At 43.1% G+C, this 17,880-nt stretch overlaps 1 protein-coding gene across 1 annotated transcript; it reads left to right on the forward strand.

Moving 5' to 3' along the window:
* Nucleotides 1-13,210: 13,210 nt before the first annotated feature.
* Crnn (cornulin) lies at nucleotides 13,211-15,521 on the forward strand. The gene is made up of 2 exons (XM_032896781.1): nucleotides 13,211-13,348; nucleotides 14,082-15,521. Exons 1-2 carry the CDS (start codon nucleotides 13,211-13,213, stop codon nucleotides 15,519-15,521), a joined length of 1,578 nt encoding a protein of 525 aa, XP_032752672.1.
* Nucleotides 15,522-17,880: the final 2,359 nt, after the last annotated feature.

Below are 17,880 nucleotides of genomic sequence, written 5' to 3' on the forward strand. Positions count from 1 at the left end.
ACTGAAAAGTTGTATCTACTCTCTCTCTTCATGCCCTCCGACTTGCCCTTCAACCAAGTATATTCCAATGTAAATTCAGAATATCTAACCCCCCAGATTTGGAATCAGATGTTACATCACTACCAAGACCAAGGTCATATTGGCTCACACCTTGCTGTACTCTTTGCTGCTGCTCACACCTGAACCCACCCCTTGATCTGTTCTCTATGCACAGTCCAAACCCATTTTTTTTTCAGTATTTTAGCTAGTTTCTACTGACACACTCAACTATCCCCAGGTGATCTTCTGCTGACTCAGTATGGAGCACTGAATTCATCCGTCTGCCCACTGCCCCACACACACCTGTTTCTGCTTTGTTTTCTGCCTCAGCAAAAAGCCTCATCAGGAAACCTTCAGCCACCAAAATTCAGAGCAGTGGAAGCCACAATGGTCTCCTTCCTTCCATGACCCACAAACACTCCATAGCCACCTCCCAATTATCCAAAATCTCTCCCTCCAGGTCCCATATACTGCACCGGCCAGTCTATGCCACAACATCTAAAATGGCTTTGATGCTGACTTCCTCTTGACCCCTCCACATCGCACCATCCTCCTATTAGACACTGTTCTAAAATACAAAGCTAAGTGGATCATCTCTTTCTTTAAAGTCTTTCTGTACACCAGAGAGGGGGTGAAAACACTGTTGCAATGCCCACAGTCTCTGCTACACGGCTTGGTAAGCTCCTCTTCCCCTCCTCCCCCCTCCTCCCTCCCCTCCTCCTCCTGCTCTCCTCCTGCTCCCCTCCTCCTCCTGCTCCTCCTCCTCCTCCTCTTCCTCCTCCTCATACTCCCACCCACTGGAGGGATCCCCAGGCATCCAATCCCCTTACCTTTTCTGCAACTTCCATCCAACAATGCTTTCTGTCTCCGTTTTGTCCACTGAGGTTCAGTTCAAGAACAATCAACTCTCTCATACTTGCTTTGTAGTGGGCTCTCATTCTCTGTGTTTACTTGATCAAATGGCCCAGGGGTATAGTTATGTGGTCTTACACACGTACATTACTATTACATAGGTATTGACTCAATTTAAGGTCAAAGACTGTTCTTTTGGTCTCTTGAACTAAGTCCAGTCCCATAAATGGAGAAGACATGAAATGGATCTTTATTGGACATGTAGCTGGGTGACAGAAAATGGATAAGTTGTTCCAGAAAGTTCCCTGCTCAAACAGAGGTGTTCTCAAATTTTTCCACCATATCCCAGAATCAATCATGAAGTGAGATGAAGACCAAGGACTTTTTCTTTTTTTCTTTTATTTTTTTATTAGTTAATTTATTTATTCACTTTATATCCTGATCATGCTTCCCCTCCCTCCCCTCTTCCCAGTCCCTCCTTCTCATCTCTCCTTCTCTCCATCCTCCTGTCCTCTCTTTCTCCTCAGAAAAGGGGAGGCCTCCAATGGATTTCAACCCACCTTGGCATATAAGTTGCAGTAGCACAACTCCTAGAGAAGGTAAACAAGGCAGCCCAGTTAGGGGAAAGGAACCTGAAGGCAGAAAACAGATTCAGAGGCAGCTGCTGCTCCTGTTGTTATAAGTCCCATATGAAGACTGAGCTGCACAACTGTTACATCTGTGCAAAAGGTCCAGGACTGTACCATACAGGCTTTCTGTTAGGCAGTTCAGTCTCTGTGGGCCACTTTGGGCCCTGGATAGTTGATTCTCTCTGTTTTCTTGTAGTGTCTTTGATCTCGCTGGCTCCTTCAGTCCTCCCTACAACTTCCATAGGTTTCCCCAAACTCCACTTAATGTTTGACTTCAGGTCTCTTCATGTTTCCAACAGTTGCTGGGTGAAGTCTCTCAGAGGACAGTTATGCTAGGCACCTGTCTGCAAGTATAGTAGAGAGTCATTAATAGTATCTTTCATGGCATGGGTCTCAAGCTGGGCCAGTCATTGGTAGAGCATTTCTTCAATTTCTGCTCCACCTTTGCCCCTGCACATCTTGTAGGAAGGCCAAACTGTGGATCAAAGGTTTTCAGGCTGAGTTGGTGTCCCAATCTCTCCCTGGAAGTCTTTTCTTGTTATAGGAGATGGCCATTTTGGGTTCCATATTCCCCATTACTAGGGTCCCTCATTCCTGGGATTTTCCATTGTCCTAGGTTTCTAGCACGTCTCAGAGATATCCTACACGCAAACGAACTCCACCCCTTCCCCACCCAGTTCCCTCCATCCATCCACCCCCAATGTCTATTCTGTTTCCCCTTCTAAGTGAGATTCACGAGTCCCCCAGGGGGCCCTCGATGTTACTTAGTTTCTTTGGGTCTGTGAATTGTAACATTATCATCCTGTCCTTTATGGTTAATATCTTCTTATAAGTGAGAATATACCATGAAGTAAAAAACCAGGACTTCTAAACATTACAAAGAAGCCCAACTAGATGTCATTCTCCAGCCAAGGGGTTGGACCCACTTTTTAATCTTCACTTTCAAAAGTCTGGACACTGTTTCTGACTTCACACTTAAGTATTATTCAGACTCTTCTTGACTTCAATTTGTCTCTTACATTGCTCCAGGGAAAGCTCTTTCACACTTGATGAGAATGAAACAATACAGCCAAACACTAACTCAAGAAGAAACCAGCCTCTGCCAAAGAGTCTAAGCAGAGTCTAGATTGCCAACTTAAGGGAAATAGAAACCCATTCTTTCTTGTTCCCACAATCAGGAAAGGCAGAGCAGCTATAGCAACACCAGTGGCATTGCCTTACAGTTCCTGGCACATTTCCCAGGCTGGGATTTTATCCATGTTCTTCCTTGATTGCTCTTCGTGGTGCACTGTTCAAGACAAATACTCAGCATAAAAAGCCCGCTATGAAGTGTCCAGCCAGCTTGACATCTCTTTCCCCACAGCTGCGCTTATTAGGCAATAGTGTCCGTATTTCTTTTACAACACTAAGATTTTAATTTGTGTCTCATATGACTGCCTTATCCATGTCTTGTGGCAAGCAGTAGGTGTCTGTCAGGGAATATCAGTAGTTCATCTCTGGTCTGGTATTGAGAAATTGAATTGAATTGCCCATTAGCTTGAACACTAATTTTCAAGGCAAACAAAAGGTTATAAATTCCAAGCAGGTAGAGGAAACAGGAAAGACCTTGTAGGTGGAGGGCATCTGAGAAGAATTCCTGGGATAGATGTGACTGGAAGAGACTGCAAGTATGAAGCAATGCTAGGTGCAACACTAAGTCCCTTTAGGAGCCTTACTGTCATTAGGACGTCTGTGAGAGAAAGATCAGACTTCCCTTCTTCCTCTCTCCGCCCCAATACAAAAGAACAGGAGTGTATCATGGTGGTTAGAGATGTGGCCTTCAAAACAAACACCCTACATTTAATAGCTGGGTAATCTTGGGCTAGCCACTGTACCTCTCCCCAAGCTGTTTCTTCACTCATAGAGGTAAAATTACACTTACTAGATCACATAATGATTAAAGGTGTTAACCTAAGAAAGCAGCTTACAAGGCCCTAAAACTTATCTAATTATTTTCAAAAATTAAGGTGTGCACTAATCGTTTAATTTTTTTCAAGTACTGTTTTTAATCCTTACAATACTGGTTCAGAAATGGAGGTGCAACAAGGTGCCTAGGGTAAGCCTGAAGTGGAGAGATAAAAGCTAATTCTGGGTGATTGACATATTCTATCCATGGAAGCCAAGCATTCCCCTAGCAAGTATGACGTATTTAGAAAAGAACCACCCAACATTTCCCTCTGAAAACCAGAAGCACAATTAGAGCTCAAAAGAATAATCACTTTGCTTCTTCGTGACTCATGATCATCAGCAAATGCTGTTGCACTTTATCCCTCTACACCCTGTGGAGGAACCAAAGTATCCAAACTTCTGATGAGCACTCAGAACCCAAAGAGGGTGGATTAGAAGGTGAAAGTAGCTGCCCCTGGAAGTGGTTCAATGAACCCCACCCTACCCAGAGGCACCTATTGGTCAGAGGAGCCTACAGCCCACGGGGTGGACAATAGGCCTTAAGGAAGCAACCAGAGCCTAAGCATTGCCTGAATTGTCAATATTCCTTTATCACTTTTGACCTTGTGTTTGTAACTGGCATTACAAGTCTACTCTTCATTGAAAGCCTACTGTTACCAGTCACAAGGAAAAAAAACTTGTTAAGACTCTTTATTTCATGTAGTCTATATAACACCTGAAAGAAAAGTATACCAGCTCCATTCTCACACAAAGACCAAGACTCAGAATTTTTAGGATTTACTCCAAGTCTTAGAGACCCTTATTGGAGAAGCCTGAAGTTAGGTGGTCTCTCTCTCTCTCTCTCTCTCTCTCTCTCTCTCTCTCTCTCTCTCTCTCTGTGTGTGTGTGTGTGTGTGTGTGTGTGTGTGTGTGCACGCACCTCTGTACATGTTTGTATGGGTGCACATGTGTTCATTTAAACATATGTGCATTTGTATTTGTGCTCATGTGGATGTGTAGGCGGGGTGAACATCAGGTTTCTTTTCGAGTCTCTCTATATATTACTTTTGGGGACAAGGTCTCTCACTGAGCCTGAAACTCACCAGTTCAGCTATAAGGCTTGCCTGTGAGCTTGAGATATCTACATGTCTCTGCAACTCTATGGCTAGGATTATGGACACTGCTGCACTTGATTTTGATATGGGTGCTGGGGATCTGAATTCTGGTCCTTAGCCTTTTGACACAAGTACTCTACTGACTGGGCCATCTCCCCAATGCCTCAGTTTCTAGTTTAATATCAATAAAAGGTCATTTCTGCCTAAAGATATACTGAAAAGAGAAAGATTTAGAAGAAAGTAAGAAGGTCTCAAGTTCTTGGCTAGTGACGTCAGAGGAAGAGGTTAAAATCCACTGTTGTGTGAAATAATACACGATGGTTCGGGACTCCACATCTCAGCCTTGGAGAGCTGCCTCAAGTTTTCCCCTCTCGTGATCCAAGCACAAGTCCTTGTGTGATCTCTTATCAATGTCCTTGATCCCATGTGATCCTGGGGCTGTGGAAGAGGCTCACATGTAGACAGGCACCCTTTAGCAAATACCCCACTCCAATCACAAGCCACCATCAATGCAAGTGCCAGGAGAGGCCAATGGAGCAAGGAATAAAATTCACAGTTTTGGTTCCACCTCTTACCCAAAAATGCAGAGTGACTTTGGAAATGGCATTTTTCTTCACTGAAACTTAAGTCCTAATTATGAAACATAGGGATAGTAAAAAAACCTCCCAGTATGTGAGAACACTTTGGGATCTGAGAAGTGAGGTTATCAGTGTGTTAAAGACATACTAGTGGTCACTACAGTCTGCACAATGAACAGCTCCTGAGCCTCACAATGAGCCACAGTTCATTGTCAGTGGATGAACACGAGCATAAAATAGATAAACAGGGTCTTTGCCAGGCCCCCGCAAATGAACATACTTCCTTTCCTGGGTCTTATAATACCCATTGGTCTGGACATCCATTTCAAACAGAATTTTGCCTCTAGAGTGCAGGCTTTGTTGGACTACTTGGTTTCTGTTTCTATGCTAGCGCCCAGCACTGGCACCATCCAGTCTTCTAGGCCTTGCTGGGAAGCAGCTTCCTTCAGTCTCAGATCCAGCAGTCAGGCTCATGCTTGATTATGTAGGGACAAATGACTGTTGTCTTGGATACTGCTTCCATTTCCATAGCATACGTTTGCCAACCTCATGGCACACTCAGGTATCACGTCCGTACACAGCATTCACTAGTTAACTGGCACATGATCTTTGGGCCCCTTGGTATATTTGGGAAGGTCTCCAAGCATCTGAAACTTCCATTTTGGCAATTACAGGCCTGAAGCTCTCAGATGGGAGGACCAGGCACCCAAAAGACCAAACACAATCTCTGAAAGTCTCAATCTGCTGCTAATGAGCCAGGATCATTTTAAGTTGTGTCTAGTTATGCAGACACAAAAGTTGTATGCATCGAATAATACTTCTTTATCTTTCTTTAATAATTACAATTTCACTTGTGACTAACTTGCAAATAATGACACCTATCATTAACTTTAGATTTTTATTATTCTGGAATTGTGCTTTTGTACAAATTACTTGTTAGTTGCTTTTTAAAGTATAGAATGTGTGAGCCATGTGACTGTTAATCTTGTGTATATTCTTCACTTCTGCAAGCAAAAGACAGAAATGCAATTATGTTAGATGCCAGTAATAAATAGCCTAGGCACAGTTTAGGGTTCATCAGTGTATAATGTAATTTCACATTTATTATACATAATACATATTTATTATATTATATACTGTATAATATTTATTATATAATAACAATGCATATGTGTTGATTAATTTTTTTTAACTTCATGTAACTGGAGTCACCTGGGAAAAGGAACCAAAACTGAGGAATTGAGGTCCTCAAACTGGCCTGTAGGCAAGTGTGTGGGGAATTTTCTTGATTAACAATTGATATGGGAGTAACCTGTCTACTGTGGGCAAAGCCACCTTGGGCAGGTAGCCTTAGCTTGTATAAGAAAACAGGCTGAACAAACCATGAGAGAAAGACAACAGGCAGTGTTGTTCACTCATGTCTTTCTATCAGTCCCAGTCCCAGTCCCAGGTTTGTGCCTTGAGTTCCTATCCTGACTTCCCTCCACGATGGGCATTTGTAATCTGAAATAAACTTTTTTCACCCCAAGTGGCATGCAAGAGAACCATACTTAGAGAATACTTTTTAAAGATGAATTCTGAAGGTCAAACTCCCCATGTTTGCATGGCAAAATCTTTACTGGCTACCCTATTTACATGCCCCCTTGATGTATATTATAACCTGACCATAACCAACTGGTATAAGCAAGGAGTGTGTCATTTACAGATAAGGAAATTGAGGTTTATTAAACCATGCAGTCAGTCCCATGTTGGATCTGTCTCTGCCCCTGAGGACAAAAAACAATGCCTGTGTGTTTTTCATCTCACCAGTAGCAGCCTGGTAAATGTGATCTACAGAAAAATAAATCTGTAAGTTTAGAAAGTGCCCAGTGGCCTTCAGAATGGACTCAGAAGTTCTACAGAAAGACATAGGAAGAGGAGTACAAGTTGGGAAAAGGAGGGGCTAACATACCCTCAATGCTTCTTTGTACCCCAGACAGCTTCATCAGTCATTACCTTTAATCCTGGAGAGTTCTATGGGAGGGATAAGTGTTTGACTAATAGAGCCCTACTAGAAAACATTACTGGTTTTATAGAATTCAAACTAGCACAAATCCAGTCTATCCTAATGCAGGTATACCTTGGAGATTCTCCTTGACTTGGTCCTGGGATGTACTTGTTGTCTCAAATACAGAATTTTTCTGCTCTACCCCATGAACACAGGGATAGGAACCAGTAACTCTAGTGCAGGGGAAACCTGGAGATCACCTAGTCTTCATGTATCAGTGACACTTCCCTGAAAATTGGACCAGGCTTCCATTTCAAGTTGTCACATTTACTACAGACTGCCTTTGTTCTCCAAAGGAAGGTATACTCTGGAAAGAAACTGAGAAACGATTAGTGGTAGTGATGGCACGGTAACACAAAAGCTGTAAATATATGCACCAGCAGGAGTGTTGTGCTGTGAGAAAGCTTCCAAGCATGGGAACAATCTCATGTGATTGGGACAATCTGGAAACACAATACAGACGGGGCGGTGACATTTGCTGAGGAAGGTCTCTGCATATAGGCAATAGGAAGAAAGCACTAAAACAGAAAGACTTGCAGGAGGTGAAGAAGGCAGTTGAGTGGGAAATGACAGTGGGAAATATATCTGTGAGTCACAAACCTTCTGTACCACCAGGACACTAAAGTTCTGAGAAGGACTCTGATGCAGCAGAAGGAAGTTCCCCTTATTCCAAGTAGTTCCTGCTGTGAATTTTCTTCTTTTCCCAGAAAAGGTCGTTATGGAGACTGAGAGATTTAGAGTCCCAGAAATGGCAGATTACAGCTTTCATGATCAAACTAAGGATGCCAAATGTGCTAATCCATATGGGCTGCCTGGATTAGAGCTGAGAAACAACAGGGCCAGCACTTCTGTCAGTCAGGGATTAGACTCAGAAGTGACAATTCCTAACTCACTAGACTCCTGTCATCAGAACTATCTCAGGCATCTACCTAATCCTTCCTGGTATTTTCAGCGCTGACTCTGCGCTACTTACTGGGTTTCTAGGGTGTTCTTTACAGGGTGCTTTGGAGAGATAAGGATACAATTGGGGAGAGGATAATGGAGGCCCAGACTGTTGACTATTTTGTTTTGTTTCGTTTGTTTCCTTTCCAAGAACTATGTCTCTGTCCCCTTTCTTTCCCAACTTGTCTTGGCAACAAGCACCATCAAAGTCTCTTCATGCAAGCTTCTCCTGGAACCAGCTCTCTGATCTGTAAAAATGTTTTACTCTTTTCTAAAGCAAAGAAAAGAATCAGGGAATGTTCTGGATTTAGACATAGAAAAAAGTTTTGTTCCAAAGGCAATAGTTTATTCTTAAACATGAATGGCTATGACCCCATAGCACCAATCAGGGTGCTTCAGGTAACATGTTCCATTGTGGAAGTTACTCAGACATTTTTCAGACTCAAAACAAGAGTTACAAATCACATGTACTGAACAAATGGATGGATGGGATGCAAGTGGGTAAGAAGCAAGGCAAGGAAAGCTCTGCAACACAGTTTGTGTGTGCTCTGATGACATCCTTATCTTCTGCACATGTCAAGCTTAGTAATATATTTCAAGCTTAATCTATAAGTCAAGATGGGGTGATGTCAGATACAGGGGTGGAGGATAAATGACTGCTGAAGAACTAAGGATAGCCTGAGGTCATTTTGGCTCTCACTGTGGTAATTTAAGTCTGCCATCATGAAGGTATAAGCAGCCAGTCTTCAGAATATGCTTTTAGAGAAAATCAATTAGCACTATTTATTACTTTGAGGATACAGTATCAATGCACACCCTTAAGCATTGTGGATTCCTCAGTGAAGGTAAGGCTGGTGAGCAGTCTTTCAGTAAGGAAAGGGTTTGTGACTGCTGTCCTGATGACAGATATTCAGACCAGTCAAGAATCTTCAGGGTGAAAATTCGTCTACCACCCAGCCTGAGAGAAGACATGGTTTCTCTTCTACTAACCAATGGTGATCTGACAGCTGATGCTATGTTGGTTGAAAGAGACACCTGACCTAATAAATGATGTTCAGTCCACTGAATTGTGTACAATGGCCTCCAGTGTGTGTGTGTGTGTGTGTGTGTGTGTGTGTGTGTGTGTGTGTGTGTGTGCTCATGCATATACAGTTGACAAATATATTCTTCTTGTAGCCCAGAGACAGTGAGTATGAAATAAGACAGGAGAGAACCCATAGGAAGATAACCCATTAAGAAAGCCCCATGCTTTCTCAGACTGAACTGATTGATACTTTCACCTTGAATATTGCTGGGAAGTTTTGAGGAAATGGGTTTGTGTGAGTCACTATGAAGAAGGATTCTTTTCTTTGGCCTTGCCTTTTACATCCACAGGGCCACTGCTTTTCTTCTGTTCGGTAAAGAGACCATGCATAGCCACCTTAAACCCTTTTCTTACCAGCTGTAAAATGCTATCTACTCAGAGCTGAATGTGATTTATTTTTTATTTGAATAAAAATTGAGATCACTCTTTGGTTGGTGGTTCAGTCTCTGTGGTCCAAGTTAGTTGGTGTTCTTGTGGAGTCCCTATTCTCTTAGGATCCCTCAATCTTTCCCCCAACTCTTCCACAAGACTCTTTGAGCTCCATCTAATGTTTAGCTGTGCTGTCTGAATGTTTTCATCAGCTGTTGGGTGGAGTCTCTCAGAGAACAGTTATACTAGGATCCTGTCTACAAGCATAGCAGAGTATTATTCATAGTATCAGGGATTGATTCTTGTCGGACCTAGGAACTACCCACATACATAGCAGAAATGCAGCTTGGTCTTCATGTTGGTCCCCCAACAACTGGAGTGGGGGCTGTCCCTGACCCTGTTGCTTGCCTGTGGATGCTGTTCTAACTGCCTTGTCTGGCCTCCATGGGAGAGGGAGTACCTAGTCCTGTAGTGATTTGATGTGACAGGGTGGGGTAATACCAAGAGGTTTCCACCTCTCAGAGGAGAAGGGAACAGGAAATGAAGATGAATCTCTGGGCAGGAACTGGGGAGAGAGGGAGGATATTGGTATGTAAAGTAAATAATAAATAAATAAATAAATAAATAAATAAATAAATAAATAAATAAATAAATAAATAAATCAGTCTAGAAATCTTTCTAGTTACAGATTTATCCTATGTTCTGTGCTGATTACCAGGAAAACCAAGTTCCTCTGCTGGATTTTTCCAATCCTAAATATATCATTTGTGGTTTTTTTTAAAATTGAGACCACAACTTGGGGGTGAGGGTAACTCAGTCTGTAAAGTATTTAAATTAAACGCATAGGACCTGAGTTCAATCCCCGGAATCCAGAATAAGAAATGATGGGTGGTGTGTACTTGCAATCCCAGCACCAGAGAGGCAGATTCCTAGAGATTGCTAGCCAGCCAGTCTAGGATAATTGTTTAATTTCACTGGCTCAGAAAAAGAAAGTGGAGTGTGGAAGGTGCTTGAAATGGCATCTGAGGTTTAACTCTAGCCTCCATGCCTGTGTGTATTCATGTGTGCATATATACAGAGACATGCCAAGATCTTTCAGGAGCTCATAAACTAGGTATGAAGAGTAACTCTAAAAGGAGAACTTAGAACATATGTAAGTAACAGCAGCAGTATCGGCAGAATAAAAACACTCCGAAAAGAATAATCTTCAATAAACGGATATGTTCTTGAACAAACGCTTGAATAAAGAAACAGACTTCTATGTCTTTGCAGGTGATACATCATATTCTCCAGCATCTCAGGCTTGTGTAAAGTACTGCTGAGCCCAGCTCATTGGAAAGGGGCCTCCTAGTCATAAGGGGGACAGACACAGCAAGAGACAGCTCTAAATGTGGTAGAAAGGGCTTTTAATTAGAGAAAAGCAGTCTTGGGTCAGAAGGTGACCTGAAGAAGAAAGGAGGTGGGGCTGGGCTGGGCTGAACCTTGGATGAATCAAGCCTGCTCGTAGGGTGGAGACATCCTGTCTAAAATACATATGAGAGCCATTAAATCCTCTATAAAAGGTCTTGTTCCTCTGACAAGTACTCTACACACTGCTTAACAGAAACTTGTCCCATCCTGCCCGGGCATTAGGTAAGTTCCCTCCAGAAGAACTTCTTGCTCATTTTCAATGTCTTGGCAAGCTGAGCTCATAAATCCAGGGCTGTCAGATCTGAGTTGTCAGGTCTTGGTGCTTGGCTGGAGGTAGGAAGGTACCCCTGAGAGCCTCAGGCAGGCTAAAGCCAGAGTGCTTGGGAAATGTTCTTCTGAAGCAACACAGCTTTCTCCTCTCAAATGGGTCTAGCCTGCAGTTCTTCTCACTAGATGACACCGGCAGCAGCAATGGAGCCGCTTACCACCCACACACCTTCTTGGATCAGCATAACTTTTCTTTTCCTTCCTAAGGTTCTGGAAGGTTTGTTTCTGCCAACCCAGACAATAAGCTCAAGCTGCCTTATGGAGGAAGGGGCTATGCACTTTCTTTCTTCCTTCCTTCCTTCCTTCCTTCCTTCCTTCCTTCCTTCCTTCCTTCCTTCCTTCTTTCCTTACTCCAGCCCTTCCTTCCTTCAAGTTGATATATAGGCAAGATGAATTCATAGATTGGTTCTAAGAAGCTGAATAATCACTAAAAAGACATTTGTTTTTCTTTTCACTATGTATAGGTCGTGACTAAAGACTGTCTTTTTTTTTTTAAACATAGGGAAGTATTTGAAGTTATATGCCCTGAGGCACACAGAGGAAAGAGTTATTGACTCCTGGATCAGTAGAAAAGTTGTTCCTGCACAGTCCCCCTGGAGTCTAGACTTTCTCAATCCTCTGACCACACTGACTTTCTTTTTCCTGAACCAGGCCTCTTTCCTTCCCTCACTACTTTCTTCTTTACCCATGCCATCCTCTCCCCACAATCGTCCTTTTCCTCTCCAAAGTCCCTTCCCTGGTTTTCTACAAGCTTCCGTCTCTTTGTCCTTGAACTTTATCACCTTTGAAATTTCTCCCCTTTAGAGAGACTTCTCTAAATCTTCTATTTAACACACATGTCTCTTATTCATTCAGTCACACCCATCTTCCCCTTCACCTACCTCCAAATTCCTGTGTAATGGAAATCCAAGTTCTCTTTTTCGGCTGGGTACTATCCATCACAGGTCACCATTGCTTTAGATATAATGGACTACTTGTCTCTTAAGGAAACTGACCTCTCTGACACTCTCAGGATTGAAGGCAGAGAGCATCTTGGACTCTCAGTTAAAAGGCCTCTTACCCCAGAATGGCACCCCTAACCCTATTCTCTCCAACATGTGCAGCTCACCTTCTTCTCCTTCCTGAATCCCTTCTCCAGGAAAGTTGAGAAGGTAGGGCTGGACCCTTGGAGGGTCTAATCACTGTGTGTACTTAATGTTTTCTAATGTTTCCAGTAAAACACTAACACCCTAGAGACAGGCAAAAAAAAAAAAAAAGAAAGAAAGAAAAGAGAAAAAAACTGTCCACAAGTATTACTAAAGAAATATAAATATCTACATTATGGTTAAAAGAAAATCGTACTTTCTTCACAAATCTATCTCCTCTCAGCCTTTCCCCCACCTATGGAAATAGTAGTGATAATAAGGACCATAGCTATGTTACACAGGAAAGTGCTTTGTTAGCAGTGCATGCCTATAGTTGTACACAAATTATATATGTGTATATGTACATAATGATAATGATGATGACACTTAATAGCTACCACTTAGCATAAGCCAGGCATCAGCTGGGTGCTTTTTATGAATTATCTCCTAAAGCCTTTATGATACCTCTCTGAAGTAAGTGCTAGTATCAGCTCCATTCACAGTGAAGAAACTGAGGCATGGACAAGCAAAGCAGGTAGGTGGTGGAACCTGGCATTAAATATTGACTCAGAAATTTCCATGGTCTGAGTGATTCTCCTTCCCATCATAAAGTACATTTTGAGGAGAAGACCAAGGAAGGTGGAGAAACCCAAACACAGATGAAGACACAATGAAAGGACCGGGCCTTGGAATACTGTGTGGAAACATCAGGGGCTGACTATGGTGCCCATAAAAAGCATTTTCATATTTTCCAGCATAGCTTCAAAGATGCCTCAGTTGCTGCGAAACATCCATGGGATCATCGAAGCCTTCGGGTGCTATGCCAGGTCAGAGGGTGGCTGCAAAGTCCTCACGAAGCAGGAGCTGAAGAGGCTTCTGGAATATGAGTTTGCCGACGTCATAGTGGTATGATATGTGGGGTGGAAGGGAAAGGCATGATAAGGATAGCTAAGGCGTGCTTCCCTGCATGGGCTTGCACCTGAGGAATGTAAAAAGCAAGTAGCCAAATTCAAGCATCCTGCCTCTGTTAGTTGTACCAGCAGACATGAAAAAACATGGAGGACAAAGGTCACAATAGGTGACACATTGAGATTATTACAGAAAGGACAGATTCTTGGATCTGATCATCTGCCTTAATTCGTGTTAACTGCAAGACAAAGTAAAAAGACTTTCGGGGACAGTTCAGGCAAGAACAGATTCTTCAAATGGCCCAAAAGGGAAAGTAGTTGCTGGCATACTAGGTGCATGCATGCTTAGCACAGTCTGCTGTCCTGCTGGGACTCCCCATCATGGGAACATTTTTGGAATATCATGGGGTATGTTCCTGGTATACTCCCTGTAAAGTTGGTGCCAGAGACAGTGCCAAGAGCAGTCAAAAGAAGGAGCCAGAAGCCCAGACAGTTACATAATGATCACATGCGTTCTTTCAACACATCTTTACCTGTCAATCATTTTGTGGATCTGAAATCAAGGATCTATATAACAAAAGGTGTTAGCTACCCTCGAGTAAGAGAGATGCTACAACAAAGGACACAAGTCATGAACCATCCCGGTGATGGAGCCAGGATGTTGAGTGCAATTGATGTGACCATATTCTACTTAGAAGAACAGTGCTGACCTGGCCTCATCTCTCCCCCAGAAGCCCCATGATCCTGCAACTGTGGATGAAGTTCTGCGCCTGTTGGATGAAGATAACACAGGAACTGTAGAATTCAAGGAATTCTTGGTCTTGGTGTTTAAAGTTGCCCGTGCCTGCTTTAAGACACTGAATGAGAGTCCTAAGGGTGCTTGCATGTCTGACACGTCTGAAAGCTGCCATGCTGGATCTTCCAAAGAGCCGGAGCAAGGACAGAGGGGTGGTGCTGAAGTGGCAAAGGATGGAGCAGCACAGCACTGTGAAAACAGCAGCTGTGGACAGAGAGATCAGGCTTCTAGAGGACAGGACAGGGTGGGGACACATACCCAGAATCAGGACAACTACCCTACATGGGTCAGCAGTCATGACAGGCAGGCTGAGTCTCAGACACAGGAGATGATAAGCCAGCAAACACAAGTGACAGGACCAGTGGAACAGACCCCAAAAATAGAAGACAAGAGTTGCATCAGACAGAAGAGATCAGAGAGACAACCACAGATCAGCCAACAGACAGATGAGATCACAACTGAATCCACAACTCAGACCCAAGCAGGCACCGTCTACACACAGGGATCTACCTGTGATCAGAACAGAGGAACAAACAGCCTTACCCAAGACAGAAGTCAGACAGACCAAGCTTCTACACAACACTACCAGACACGGGCAGGGTCTCATACTCAGATACACAACCAGACGGTAGAACAGGGCTGGGGACAGCAGACAGGAAAAAACAACATCCAAATACAGGGATCTAGCTATGACCAGAGCAGAGAGACTGAGATTCGTGGCCAAGATAGGAACCAGGCAAGCCAGACTGCTAAAGAACACCACCAGGCACAGGCAGAGTCATATACTCAGGCGTACACTCAGACAATGGAACAAGGCAGGAGCCAGCAGGAAGAAAATGGCAGTATCCAGACTCATGCTTCCATCTGTGGCCAAAACAGAGGAACCGAGATCCATGGGCAAGAAAGCAATCAGGTAGAACAGGTGGGAACAGGACACTGCCAGACACAGGCAGGATCAGATACCCAGACTTCGGAACATAATGGGAGCCAGTCTGCACGACAAGTAGTGGCTCAAGAAAAGGGACAAACCCAGACACAGTCATGCACAGGGCAAAGCTGGACACCAGTGAGCAACTATGAGACAGGAGAGCCAGTGCTAGGACAGGTCCAGACTGAGATAGACACTGTTAAAGAAAGACAACCGTGGAACAGCAATCACCCAAGTCTGGCAGGAAGGCAGGGAGAAAGAGTCCCCACAGTGGTTAGAGATGAGTGGGTCAATGACCACACAAGAGAAATAGTGATCCGAAGCCAGGATCCAGGCAGCCTGCACTCTGGTGCTCCTTCAGCTCAGGGCCAGGATACAGCACAGATGGAGAAGAAAGGAATCACAGCCAAGGGATTATATTCGTACCTGAAGACAGAGCAGCCATGACTTCTCTTGACTCCAGTGCCTATACCAAAAGACAGCTGCAGTGAGGTTGGCCTGCCTTGCCCTGTGCTGCCCTGTCACAGCACTTTACTGGACAGCTATGATTCTTCTCATTTGGTTCTTTTTCAGCAATCATTTCTACATGGTGATTTCTTGTCTAAACTTACCTCTCTTGCCTGATGCTCTCAGAAACTCACCTCTCTTATCTGCTACTCTCAGGAACAGGAAGCCATGGAGGAGGTCATCTCATTGCACTGAATTTCTTCCAACTTTCAGGGGGTTTCAAAGCTGTTTTATCTCTGCTATCGGTCCATTGCATCAATAAAGGCTTAGCAGCTGGTTTCAATGTGTTATTCAATAGTTTCTACTGATGTGACAAACTGAGAGCTGTAGAGTTCTGATGTTGAACTGAACATAGCCTCATCTCTCAAGGAAGACTGAGTTAGGATGAGCTAAATAGAGGAGAGAGCACACTGTATACTTGGCAGAGATGGGTCAGGGATGTCTTCTTCCATAAAGATGCTTATTTGTAGTAGCCCTCAAAGGACAACTAAGAGAAACAGAGATATAATTACTATTGTTCAGTTCCTCTAATTCTAGAATGTTAAGACTCTATTCCTAAGTCAGGTCACAGAGGACAGGTTACTATTAAATGGAGGAAGACCCTGTGGGGCTGTGCTGGGAAGGGAAGAGGGAATGCATTCCCCGGAACTTAGTCATGAGTGAGAAGCCTTGATCTTCCCCTCCCACTTTGTGCAAACACTTACCCTCCACGTTGCCCCACTTGCTGAGTATCAACAAGCTGTACAGGAGAAATGCTCAACTATTCTTTACTTTAAAAAATCATCAGGGAAGTAAGAGGGTTTTTGTTTTGTTTTCATTGATATGTGTGTATGTGCCTTGGTCAATGCATGTGCACCACACATGTACAGGAGCCTGTAGAAGCTAGAAATAGGCATTAGATATCCCCAATTCTGGGGTTACAGATAGTTGTGAGCTACTATGGTGGTGCTGCAAATGGAACCTGCACTTCTGCAAGAACAGTCAGTGCTCTTGACTACTGAGCCAGGAAGGTACCACCAGTTTTAAATATGCCTCTTTATATCTCCAAGGGGGCTTTGTAGGACACTGTGATGGGGGTTGATTATGGGCTCTCTGGGTGAGCTCAATATAATCAAAAGGGTCCTTATAAGAGTGAAACGAAGAGGTCAAAGGTCAGTAAGAGATGTAATCATGGAACCAACAGTTAGAACTTCAATCAAGGAGCATAGGGTGCAAGAAGATTCCTGAAGCTAGAAAAGAAATTTCCCAAGTGCTCCTCAGATGGAAGGTAGTCTTCCAGAGCCTTGACTATAGACTTCTGACCTCCAGTGCTGTAGGATTAAAAGTTCTGTATTTTAAGTCATTAAGTTTGTGTGTGTTTGCGATGACAGAAATCGAAAAAGAACACACAAAACAAATACTTAGCACCAAGGCTAAGAGTAAGAAGCTCATGGGGAAGGCAGGGCTGGTTTTTGTGAAGACAACTTGATTTTCTATCCATGAACACAGGACTTTGTGTATAAATGCCAAATATAGACAGCAAAGAACATTTAAGGACCCAGGAAATGTCATTGCCACAAATTCTTACTGGTGTAATTTGCTAGAGAAGAAAAACACACTCAAAGCTGGAATCACAGAAACATTTGACATACAATCTGATAATGTATGTTTAAATACGTCTAATTGCAGGACAAAAGGATGTGGACAAGGTGACAGAACAGCATTTAATGTTATAGTCTCAAAAGATCTAAATGTAATCAGCTAACAAAAAAATTTCTGAGAGAGTCTGTGGAAAGCAGAGTTGGCTAGCTAGTTGTCTCATGTAAGTACACATTTACAAGGAAAAACAAGGAGTAAAAGAATTTCATTTCAAATTATACTCTGAGAAGAAAAGAAGGCATATATGATGGGAATTATGAAGTTCTAGAAAATCCTATCATTTAGACTAGGTAATAGACAATATTAATAAACAATATGTAAGGGGAAATAGGGAATATTTAGTGTATAATGATACGTTGTAACAGAAATGCTGGAACAAGTGAGTGAAGGTTCTGCATCACCAAAAGACAGAAATGCAGCAAATAAAACAGAAACACACAGAGAACTATGTTGCTTATGCATAGGACATGTTTCTATCAACATGAAACAAACTAACAGGAAAGAAAAGGAGTCTGGTATCATTTATAATAATGTAATTGGTTTATTTCACTATTGACGTGTTAGCTTTAATCTGAGGGAGGGAGGAGGGAGGGAGGAGGGAGGAGGGAGAGAGGAGAGAGAGAGAGAGAGAGAGAGAGAGAGAGAGAGAGAGAGAAAGAGA

The sequence above is a fragment of the Rattus rattus genome, chromosome 3 (genome assembly GCF_011064425.1).
Source record: "Rattus rattus isolate New Zealand chromosome 3, Rrattus_CSIRO_v1, whole genome shotgun sequence".
Taxonomy (NCBI): Eukaryota; Metazoa; Chordata; class Mammalia; order Rodentia; family Muridae; genus Rattus; species Rattus rattus.